This window comes from Leopardus geoffroyi, chromosome C2, assembly GCF_018350155.1.
Source record: "Leopardus geoffroyi isolate Oge1 chromosome C2, O.geoffroyi_Oge1_pat1.0, whole genome shotgun sequence".
Lineage (NCBI taxonomy): Eukaryota > Metazoa > Chordata > Mammalia > Carnivora > Felidae > Leopardus > Leopardus geoffroyi.
The window spans coordinates 117,687,216-117,699,675 of NC_059333.1; the positions used below are offsets into that span (position 1 = coordinate 117,687,216).

At 40.9% G+C, this 12,460-nt stretch overlaps 1 protein-coding gene across 5 annotated transcripts in view; it reads left to right on the top strand.

Annotated features, from left to right (window-relative positions):
- Nucleotides 1–2,360: 2,360 nt before the first annotated feature.
- PLSCR1 (phospholipid scramblase 1) overlaps nucleotides 2,361–12,460 on the top strand; it is a 29,403-nt gene continuing 19,303 nt past the window's right edge. Inside the window, exons 1-4 of one of the 5 annotated variants that reach the window (XM_045503362.1) lie at nucleotides 2,361–2,642; nucleotides 8,107–8,132; nucleotides 9,780–9,918; nucleotides 11,598–11,678. In XM_045503362.1, the coding sequence (XP_045359318.1) occupies nucleotides 9,879–9,918; nucleotides 11,598–11,678 (121 nt within the window). In that variant the 5' untranslated portion in view covers nucleotides 2,361–2,642; nucleotides 8,107–8,132; nucleotides 9,780–9,878. Of the gene's footprint in view, nucleotides 2,919–8,106; nucleotides 8,133–9,779; nucleotides 9,919–11,597; nucleotides 11,679–12,460 lie in introns of all 5 variants that reach the window. The other 4 variants (XM_045503364.1, XM_045503363.1, XM_045503365.1 and 1 more) reach the window with 4 other exon arrangements.

Sequence of the window (12,460 nt, forward strand, 5' to 3'; positions counted from 1 at the left end):
AGGCACAAAAAGATGGATGGATGGATCGATCGATCGAAGTATCATTGTAAACTCCTTAACTTACAATAAGAGCATGGATTTCAGACAAAATGGACTTTGAAGGAAAAGCATCACTAGAAATAAAGATCACTTCATTATTGATAAAGGTTCGATTCACCAGGATAATAGAACTCCTTTTAGTTTTTGCTTAATCACAAAACCAAAAAATATAAGCAAAAAAGTCAAAACAAGAAGTAATAAACAAATCTATCATTCTAATGAGAAATGTTAATATTCCTCTGAATAATTGGTAGAATAAACAAAGTATCAGGTAAGGTAACAGCATAATTAAGAAATTGACCTAACACATGGGGCACCTGGGTGGGTCTGTCGGTTAAGCGTCTGACTTTGGTTCCGGTCATGATCTCACAGGTCATGATCTCACGGTTGGTGGGTTCAAGCCCCACATCAGGCTCTGTGCTGACAGCTCAGAGCCTGGAGCCTGCTTCAGATTCTGTGTCCCCCTCTCTCTCTGACCCACCCCTGCTGTGCTCCATCTCTCTCTGTCTTTCAAAAATGAATAAACATTAAAAAAATAAATTTTAAAAGAAATTGCCCTAACACAAAAAAATACAATACCATACTCAACAACTGAAGAGTATACCTATTTTTCAAGTATTTATAAAGTGTGTACAAAAATTGGCTATGTACTGAAGGGCCATAATGCAAGTCTCAAAAAATTTCAAGTGATTAAAACTATTCATAGTATATTCATGGACCACAATACAACTATAAATAATAAGGTAACTAGAAAATTCTAACTTCTTGGCAATTAGGAATAAACAGGTGTAAGGAAGGAATCATATTGGATGTCCTAACGTACAGTAGGCTTTTGAAAATAAGAGAGAAAGCCCAGAGGTGAAAAGTAAAAAACACAGTAAAAGATGATTTAAAAATGAAAGAGTTGTGAAAGCAACTTTAAATAAGATTATAATCCAGAGATCCAGTAAGTAGGCCTCTGTTAAATGAGGGATTCAGTCCACAAAATGTAAAGAGCACAACAAATCAGCAAGTGCAAAAAATATCCCAATCTGGGGCGCCCGGGTGGCTCAGTCGGTTAAGCGTCTGACTTTGGCTCAGTTTATGATCTCACGGTCCATGAGTTCGAGGCCCGCGTCGGGCTCTATGCTGACCGCTCAGAGCCTGGAGCCTATTTCTGATTCTGTGTCTCCCTCTCTCTCTGACCCTCCCCCGTTCATGCTCTTTCTCTCTCTGTCTCAAAAATAAATAAACATTAAAAAAAAAAATCCCAATCTGACAGAAAACTCTGTATTAAATGTCAGACATAACCCAGAATAAAATGTTAAAATGTTCAGTAACCCTCTGAATGATTACTGAATATCACCAACAGTCACAATTAACAAAAACAATAACAAGGTCATACTTGCCAATTAGAATAGCAAACATTTAGAATTGATATTCAGGAAGTGGAGAGGTGGTAAAACTTTATTGGCAGAAGAACAGTGATAGATTAATGATATTTATTGAGTGCTTACTCTGTGATAGGCATCACTTAAACTCTTTGCGTATTTTAACTTCCTTAATCCTCATAAAAATCTTATGAGATAGATAAAATACCGTCATTTTACAGATTAAAAAAGAAGCACAGAGATTCTAATTTGCACAGTCACAGAGAGGAGAAGGGATTCAAACTCAAGCAGCTGGTTTCCTCCCTGCTTTCTTACTTTTTTTCTCAATTTCGCTTTCTAGTCCCCTCCCTTCCAGTACCCTCTTCCTTCCTCCCAGGAGGTGTCTTGGTAATCCTTCAAGTATCTGTCATCAGAGTCAGGGGAAGAAAAGGGGAGGGGAGGTGGAGAAAGTATGCTTCACCTTTTCTCCACACTCACCTTCATTGTGTGGAAGATCACAGGTTCCTTTTGTAAATAAAATAATTTCATGAAAAAAACCTCAACGAGTCCTTTAGCTCAGCTCAACAAATATCTGTTTACTGAGTCTGTTTGCCGGTCGGGCGGCGGTGAAGAAAAATTCAACAGTCTAAACGCGTCTAGTCGCTGTGATTGTTAAAAGTTGTTAATGGCGTTGGGGGGAGGGGGGAGAGGGCAGAGGAGAGAGGGAGGCAGAGAAAGGGAAAAACGGGCAAGAAGGAGAGGGTGAGACAATGAGACACAGAGACACTGGGAGAGAGACAAAGAGTCAGAAAGCTACAGAGAAAAAGCCCCGCCGAGACAAACACGCCGGACCCGTCCTCATTGGTCCCCGGGGCCAGCGCTGCTCACAAGCTTTGAAAGTAACAGAAATGGAAGTGATGCAGGTTGAGAGCCGAGAAACGGAAGTTCCCTACGGTTTGGCGCCCACGACAGCACCCCCACGGCAGCCACTCCCCTGCGGAGGACTTTACGTATCGGAGCGGGCGGCCACCTCCCAGTTAGTTAGCTCTCCGTTGCCCTTTTCCCTGAACTGACTTCGGAATCTCTGCGGGGAGCGAGGAAGGGGGCGGGGGCCTGCAGCTCTCACGCCCTCCGGCAGCGACGCGGGCGCGCCGGTGGGAGAGCCCTTTTGTGTACCCAGGATCCGGGAAACGAAACCGAGAGCGTGTCCGCACCTCGGAGGTTCTGGGCAGCGCGGAGCACCTGCAGCCCCAGGTGGGCGGACGCCTTTCTCGCCCCTCGGCCCCGCGCGCGCACCGCGCGCCGGACTCGCGTGGGTTCCCGGGCCGGTTGCGCGGCGCTGGGGGCCGCTAGCGGGGGCGGGGCGCGGGGTCCGGCCAGCTGTGTTTGTGCGGGGTGAGCTGAGTAGAGGGGGCGGGCGGGCGGGCGGGGGGGGGGGGGTAGAGTCCCGGGGAAGCGACCCCCGGAAGCGGAGCTGCGACTCGCGAGTGGCCCCAGTTGGCCCCCAGGCCCCACCACCCGGCACCACTGGTAAGGTGTTTGTTGCCCGAAACTGCCTTGCGTGCTCAGCGCCCCTTTACTACTACTGCCCCCCGCTTGGCCGCGCTGAAGAACCCGGCAAGAACCAGGACTGTGGGTGTCCGCTGTCGCGCTGGGAGGATTAGAAGAGATGATTAGTGGGGCCTCTTAGCTGTCATAAAACAGTATGTATTCGTTAGGAGTACGGTGTACCCTAAACCTGTGCTAGTCCCTCTGGAACACCAGACGAATTGGAAAGATAGAGCTGGTTTATAGCATAGAAGCTAAGACCATTAATTACTTCAGGAGTCCACCTGCCTGATTTGAATCCTACCTCTACTACTTAATTGCTGTGGACTCTGAACCAGTTTCTTCATCCTTGTGCTTTCCTGGCCTCATCTCTGAAATTGTGTGATGGTCAAAAAAGAGTTACAAGAGTTACAGTATGGCGTGTATTAGTGTAAAGCTGTGGGAGCTGTGCTAGCCCCAAGAGTACTCGGTAAGGTTAGCTTTTATTATTTTTGATACTTGACAGAATCCCTGCTTCTAAACTCATGAATCTGGTTCCCACATGGTTTTATTTCTAGGGTTATTCCAGTAAATCTTGGAATGGCCGCTTCTCAGTTCCAGGAACTGGCGAGCATTGTTTCTCCTAGTTGAACAATTTGAGAAATATGGTTTACTCATCTTTCCCTTTTTTAAAATGAAAAGGGAAACGAGTGGATTTCTGCAGTGGATACAAAAAGTGTCATGTATGCTCTGGGAAACAGTGTGGAGGTTCCTAAAAAATTAAAAATAGATCTACCCATGACCCAGCCATAGCACTGCTAGGAATTTACCCAAGGGATACAGGAGTGCTGATGAATAGGACCACTTGTACCACAATGTTTATAGCAGCACTTTCAACAATAGCCGAATTATAGAAAGAGCTTAAATGTCCATCAACTGAGGAATGGATAAAGAAGATGTGGTTTATATATACAATGGAATACTACTTGGCAATGAGAAAGAATGAAATCTGGCCATTTGCAGCAACGTGGATGGAACTAGAGGGTGTTATGCTAAGTGAAATAAGGCAGAGAAAGACAGATACCACATGTTTTCGCTCATATGTGGATCCTGAGAAACTTAACAGAAGACCATGGGGGAGGGGAAGGGGAAAAAAACCTTATGGAGAGGGAGGGAGGCAAACCATAAGAGACTCTTAAATACTGAGAACAAACTGAGGGTTGATGAGGGGTGAGGGAGAGGGGAAAGTGAGTGATGGGCATTGAGGAGGGCACCTGTTGGGATGAGCACTGGGTGTTGTATGGAAACCAATTTGATAATAAATTATATTTAATATATTAAAAAAAAAAACGAAAAGTGGCATGTAAAATAAGTGGCTGGGTCAGAGATTCAGCAGCCTTCCCATTAGTAAGGGAGCTGTTCTTTATGAACAAAAGGAGTAAAATCATACTGTGCACATATTGTTCAGTCAACAAGCAGCAGTTAAGTCTCTTGTCCTGGACAAGACAGGCCATATTCTGGTCTTTGAGAGCATAGAATGCAGGTAGAGAGACATTAAATGGGTACGAACTGTGTCCCGTATACGTCTCTATTCCTCTGTCTGATTATCTTTTTTTTTTTTTTTTTTTTTTTATAATCCACAAGTCTTTCATTTACTTGAATGAGTCAAGCTCCCTGTAGCCACAGGACTTGTACAGTTCCCTCTGTGTATAATGCCTAACTACCTGTCTCAACCCCCCAACCCATGGCCTGGTGGATTTTAGACTACCTTTGGCTCTCAGATTCAAAGGAAGTTTAGGGATATAGATTTCTATCATTGTCATTAGAGCAGTAACGTTTTCCTAAAATAATTAAGCACATGTGTCTGCCTCTTGGGACTCAGAAAAATGTTTAAGTGGTTTGTTCTTAATTAAGAAGTAAATGTGGATAAAGAATCCAAATCTAGTTTATGCCTAGTTTATAGGCATAGTAGTCTTAGGAACTTCCAAAATTATGGATGTTTCCCTTGGGTTCCAGATTTTACATCAATAACTTTTTTGGAAAGCAATAAGATAGAAATTTCAGGACCCCAAGAGATAGATGGGTCAAGAATGTCACTGTCCTGTGAACTGTGGAACCATGACTGATGTCACCAGCATCATTTCTCCTTATGCCTGATGGAAGAGGTTTATCATTTTCAAATAGCCCAGAGCAGCAATGGGTCTTGATGAGGAAAACAAAGGCAAAAAAATGTAGTTTAAATTAAATCCCCTTACAGCTTGAAGCCCAGTGATACCAGAGACCTGCAGTCTGTAACATTCCGTAGGAATTTACGGCTGCCTTAAGGCCTTCATGTTTACATTCCATTAAAAACTAGAAGCAACCTTATCTTGACAGTAGCTAAATCTTCGTCCTGTAAGACCCTGCTTTCAGCATACAGAAATTTCTTAGAAACTAACTTTATGTCCCCTCCTCCACAAACCTTCAAATACATTATCACTCACTCCTCACAGTCGCAGAGCAGCTGTTCTGCCCACAGGTTCTGACCCTGTGCTTTAATAACATCATATTTTTGCACCAAACATGTCTCAGGAATTGTTTCTTAGTCATTTGCGTATGAACCCCACTTCAAATTGCATCAGGTCTTATGGTGTCTAATAGAATAATTTTTACCAGAGATGTACTTACTTGTATATAGTATATGATGTGTTAAATCTCAGAAACTGTCATTTAGCAGAGTTAGGGATGAGGGTATAGTAAGCAGATTATAATTTGAAACTATGTATTTGTCTTGAAGTAATTAAGATTCCAGTGGTACAACATATATAACTTTCTTAGAGACTTTTTTTTAGTACAGGATGAATATGATGTTCTTTTTCTTGGAAAATTTTCTAGGATTTGTTTCTTATTAAGAGTAGTGGAAGGGGGCGCCTGGGTGGCGCAGTCGGTTAAGCGTCTGACTTCAGCCAGGTCACGATCTCGCGGTCCGTGAGTTCGAGCCCCGCGTCGGGCTCTGGGCTGATGGCTCAGAGCCTGGAGCCTGTTTCTGATTCTGTGTCTCCCTCTCTCTCTGCCCCTCCCCCGTTCATGCTCTGTCTCTCTCTGTCCCAAAAATAAATAAACGTTGAAAAAAAAAAAAAAGAGTAGTGGAAGGCAGGGGTATACCTGGCTGGCTCAGTTGGTAGAGCTTGTGACTCTTGATCTCAGGGTTGTGAGTTCAAGCCCCACATTGGGTGTGGAGCCTACTTAAAATAAATAAATTTAAAACAAAAAGAGTAGTGGAAAACATTATTTAAAAGTTATCATGTTACTTAATTAATGAAATCACCCAGGACTCAGCCTAGTCATTTCCAAAACTGAGTGACGTTACCTCTTGTTAATAGACCCTTAAGTTTGAGAAAATCAAAAGATCTTCAAAACAGCAAACAGGAGCGGACAGGGTGTTGTGGCATCATCTTTATTCCACAAGTGCTTTATTCTACCTGGCACACAGGTGACTACAACTGTCACTTAACATTTTGTACCAGAACTTATGACATGCCACGTTTTGTGCTTGAGATATTATTTAACTGCAAAAATTCTAAAACCTACAGCAAAGAGAGGACCCAGATTATGTTCTGCAGTAGTTTTGCCATTAGGGACTTATTCTCACACATGTGCCATTTTAAGACTCAAAATAATGTAACCAAATTGGAAAGAAAAGAGCAAATAGGGACAAAAGCTCTGCTTTAGAGTCTGTTCAGTTTCACTTCCTGGGATCTCTGAGCGAGAGGTTTTGCCTTATGAGTTAATTGCAATTAACAGGCATCAAGGGGGTTGGGATTTAAAGTGGAGAGGTCAGGGGAGAAGAATCAAGGAACTGGAAGGCAGAAGTGGTGAGGGAGCCTAAGGCAAGCTGACAGGCTGCAACCCACCCCCACCCTGGGGGGAATCCATGTGATACTACTCAGGCACTCCTGGCTGCCCAAGAACAGAGGAAAGGGGAAAAAGAAATGGTTAACTGTTAGAGATTATTGTGCCCAGTACCTGAGTCTCCCATCTATTTACAAATATTTTACAAATATCAATAGCCCAATCTCCAGAAACCGATGGACCTCGTTTCCTGGAGCCTCAACGTCACCCCTCCATAGTGCTTTGGAAGACAAAAACAGAAGGAAATGGCAGATAGAACTAAATTTCCTTGTAACCTGCAGCCCATTGACAAATACTTGAGTCTGGCCGAGTAAACTGTTTCTCCAGGAAGTCCCTACTGTCTTAATGCTAATGCTTTGCTAGAGGGAAAACAACCTTAGCTTGACAACAGTTAGGCCTCCAGTATCCTGGGAGTCTTCTTTAGCATATGCAAATCTCACTGGAAACTTTCTCTGGACTTTACCACCCCCCCCAACTCCCTATTATATAGCCAGTCTCTTCTCAAAGTCCCAGGGCAGCTCTTCCTGCCCACGGGTCCTGTCCCCGTGCTTTATTTAATAAAATCACCTTTTTGCACCAAAAACATCTCCAAGAATTCTTTCTTGGCTGTCACTTCCGGATCCCACAAACCCCACTGTCACCCCAAAAACCTCATCAGAAGTGCCGAGTACAATGGTTTTTTTGGGGTTTTTTAATTATTATTTTGTATAGAAATAACCTAACACAAAGTTTTGGTTGGATTGTGACGGTGCTACAACTATGACAACCCCTGAGAGTGGATTTTCTGGCTAAAAGTATATCGTGTAACATAACAAAGAGTCAGGCCTTTTCAAAATTGCTGTTCAAGATGGGCAGAACTTATCCATAGAATCTGGAATCCAGAGATATTTGCATTAGTGTGGTCTGATAGCTAACCCGTCTGTCTGTCCTGGTGAACTTAGAGCCCAGCCTCCTTTGTGTAGACTGGAAGGCTTCAGTTTTTGACTTGGTTACAAGGTGGGGTCTTAGGCTTACAACGTTTTCCTCTCAGCTTTCTGCCTTATAGGACCTTCTCCCCGCAAAGGTTTATGGAAAACATCCACCATCCTGGGGTGACTCACAACTTCTTAAGTCATACTCAGAATCACATCAACAGGGGATGGGATCAAGACCAAAGGGTTTAAATAACCAGATTCTGGTAGACTAGATGAATAGAGGAATATCCTATGTGTACGTATAGTTTCATAATATCTTGTTACAACAGTCATATTTGACCTATAAATTTGTAGACAATGTAGTAATATCAGGTCTTCTTTTTCAGAACTCTATAAATCATGGAAAAGCAAAGTAAGTAATTTAAGTGTTGACTTCCTTTTATAATGTTAAATCTGTTGTTAATATGTTCTTTGTCTTATATGATGCTGTATTCAGTTTCTGAAAGGATGTAATTTACTTTGTTTATGCTCCAGAACCCGAAGTCTAGGTAATTTTTTTTTTTTTTTTACTGTAAAGACAATGTACACATATATCCACTACTGCTAGTTTTTCCTGTAAAAATAAAACCTTAGATAAGCCTAAGGAATTTTAGTCTTACTGGGAAATATGTTATATAATTTATACTATATTCCATTTAGGTCAGTTTTCCCCTTTTTGTGTGCATTTTATATACATAAACATCATTCAACTCAAATTAACCAGATAAGAAATTTAATATGTCAGATCATTGTAACAAAATCTTTGGATATATCCCTGCTATATATTTCATAACATCCACACATGAACAGTTTTAATAAATACCAATGATTACGTTCTGGCTTTTTTCCTATCAAGAAAATTCTAAATAAGATGGATATCGACCAAGCATATAATAAAAGACTTTGTTTTTGTTTTTTTTAATCTAAAGTTCTGAAGAGAAAAGCAATGCATATGGGGGAAAATATGAAAAAAAAATCCTGTTTTATGAGAAGATTTACATTATCTGTTTACTTTTGTTTAGATACTGAAGACATGTTTATCTCTCACCATAATGTCAGCCTTACTAGCTGTATTAGATACTCTTTAGGACTAGAAACCTCAGCTTTCCTTCATGAAGCTTCATGATCTCTTAATGTTTGCTATATGAATTTAATTTTACTTACAAAACTCAAGGCTTCTTAAATGTAAATTGATACAGTATTACACTTTATATCTGCTACAAGCATTAGGATGCTTCAGATCACCATAGAAAGATTCTTTTTGCCACGGTCGTAGTCACCTTTTAACTCTTCATCTTCATATACATAATTGTTTGTATATCTGTGTGTATGTGCATAAATAGGAATTAAATGTATACATGTATATAAATACATATAGAAGTAAAAATAAGGGGCGCCTGGGTGGCGCAGTCGGTTAAGCGTCCGACTTCAGCCAGGTCACGATCTCGCGGTCCGTGAGTTCGAGCCCCGCGTCAGGCTCTGGGCTGATGGCTCAGAGCTTGGAGCCTGTTTCCGATTCTGTGTCTCCCTCTCTCTCTCCCCCTCCCCCGTTCATGCTCTGTCTCTCTCTGTCCCAAAAATAAATAAACGTTGAAAAAAAAAATTTTTTTAAAAATTAAAAAAAAAAGAAGTAAAAATAAAATATCTTTATATTAATGTGACAGTCCTATGGTATCTATAAATTATTTTAAGTTCCATTTCACAAATGCAAAAATCCATTCATAATTCATATGATCTTTGGTATATTTGACCACTTGCTTATTTGCTTATTTTCCCTCTGTATGAATTCCTGCTAAAATTCCTAAAGCCAGGATTAACACTCTGGAACCAAAACCCCAGAGATTATGAGCTTCTAATTTCTTGAATCTGTCAGCTCCTAGATATGTATATGTATTTACTATTGTTCAAACACTGGTACCTAGAGGTGCCAAAATGTGACCTATCATTTAAGAGTAGGTATGTTAGTCAGACTTGCAGTGTTTTCCTTGAGATCTGTTAAGCGTGATCCGGTTGTTTCCAGCTCAGGTGGGGAGTGGCAGCAGCGGGCAAAGCCTTGAGAGCTAGAGAACTAGGAACTAGGCCACTCGAAGCCAACAAACAAGGGAATGGTTGGGATGGAATGACTTTTGTGGTATTTGAGAGATCTGCAATCAGTCAGGGTACGTTGCGGCAACTGTTTAGGGAAAAGCCCTGATGAAAGTAGAGGGTTCTGTTACCGGAATATGCACCAGCTCTGTGGACTCCAGTCTGCTGAAGTTATCATGAAGTTGATTGAGTGAAGGAGAAGGCTGGCTCACAACCCAGCTTTCCCGCTGAAACCACATGAGTTGAGTAGTCTTTGAAGGCCTATGATAAAGAAATGTGTAGACAATGTATCAGATGGAAAGTTTGACTAACTTTTTCTTCTGTATTGATGCTATGTGCTTGTCATTCAATAAGAAACTATTTTGGGTTTATAGTTAGCAAGCCATAATGAGCCAGAGGAGGACATGGGACAAATGTAGTGTCCACTAGACCTTAAGTTCTATGAAGACAGGGCCAGGATATCCTCAGAGCTTAGCTCAGAGGCAATACAGGAGATGGCCAACAAGTATTTATTGTCTGGCTGGGGTAGCTGCTAAATGAGTGACTTAGAAACACAAATATGAAGGACTAGGAGGTTCAACCATTTGTACGTATATTAAGAATATTCAATGTTTAATGTATTTTATTGTTATTCAGTCAGTTATGATTTTATTGGGCAAAATCAGTCAGATACTAGGAAGTTCCTTATTGGGTATTCTTATTGGTATTGGATATTCTTGAATTCCTTATTGGGAATTCAACCTTATTGGGTAATTGCAGAGTAAGCATAAAAAGGATATTCAATATTGAAATACATGCACTATTTTAAATATTTTGAAAATAATTCTTTGGGACCCCTGGATGGCTCAGTCAGTTAAGCGTCCAACTCTCGATTTCAGCTCAGGTGATGATCTCATAGTTGTAAGGTCGAGCCCCCATGTTGGGCTCTGCGCTGGACGTTGTGCCTGCTTAATATTCTTGGTCTCCCTCTCCTCCTGCCCCTGCCCCTCCCCTGGTTGCACGCATGCGCATGTGCTCTCTCTCTCAAAGATAAAAGGAAAAGGCTAATTGGTATAGCAATAACTATGTATCTTTAAAAATCATCATACTATTTCCATCATCATCCCTATATCCAAGTAGTTTCATTTCTCTCTGTCTTCCTTTACAGTCTGTATGTGGTTCTAAAACACTTTTTTCCCCTAATACCAACATGGAATTAGGTATTAACACTTGGAACACTTCCAAATATGGAACACTCATCAGACATGTTTGAAAGCTAGAAGTTCAGCCCCGGTAACTCAGCTGTCTCATTTTATTCAAAGAGGAATTTGTTTGAAACTGATGCTCCTGCCAATTAAGTCTGATAACAGCTTTTGTTAAGTGAAGAAATCACTTTATTTTAGTACAGCACAAGATCATATAAAGATCATATCAATGGAAATTATCTAAGGACAATGTATTTTTCTTTCTAATACATATTTTTTTTCTTTTTTTTTTTAATTTTTTTTTTAACATTTATTTATTTTTGGGACAGAGACAGAGCATGAATGGAGGGGAGGGTCAGAGAGAGAGGGAGCCACAGAATCTGAAACAGGCTCTGGGCTCCAAGCTGTCAGCACAGAGCCCGATGCGGGGCTCGAACTCACAGACCGCGAGATCGTGACCTGAGCCAAAGTCGGCCACTCAACCGACTGAGCCACCCAGGCGCCCCTTATTTTTTTCTAATATATATTTCATTAAAGCAAATATATGTTTACCTTTCCCTAAATTGCAGACGGACAAATGAATGCTCCTCACCCAGGAACGAATTTACCACCTGACTATCCCCCTCAATATCCTTCAGCAACACTCCAAGGTAAAACATTTGTCTAAGAATAAAAATCCAAAATTAGTCAATTACTGATATTCCCCAAAGGGCATATGTATGGGTGTGTGTCTGCCTTTGTTTGTGTATTTTAGTAGTGTCTTTTATTAAATTGGCAGCCTAGTTCTTGAGTTTTTTTCTGACTATATATTATCATAAATAATATCATAAAAGTAATGTTTACTTACGCAGGATAGTAAAGATATAGAGTTAACAAAAACAGTCCATTTACATGTAGCAAATAAAATAAAGTTTGCACCAAAATATACATTAGAAGTAAAAGATTTAATTGATCCTTCATCTGTTCTGAAAATTGTCATCACATAATCACATTTAGATTTATCCCTGGGTATCTTTGAGTCCTATATTAGCTGAGGGTAATCGTGTACAGTGAGAGTCACAGAAAAGACGTGAGTGCTTAAAACTGGAAGCTGTAGGTAATAAAAGTGTAGCTGCTTGGGGGTCATTCTCATTTTCACTTTGTAACATATATGAAAGCTTTGCTTTTTGTTCGCATGCTTAATCATGCCTTATATCTAAGAAAAGTAATCGAGTCCTATCACTACATTCTAGGGAGTACATTTTTCCCTTTGAACCAGTTATTGAAAGACCTCAGAGATTTTCATGTAGACAAATGCAGTTATCAAAATTACTAGAACTTCACTACATGGCAAAATTGATGGTGTACCCAGATTTGCAAGTAGTCAGGCTACTTCCTTCTTGAGAGACCGAGAGACCACTCTGGAGATTTAGGATCAAAAGGTATCCGGTTT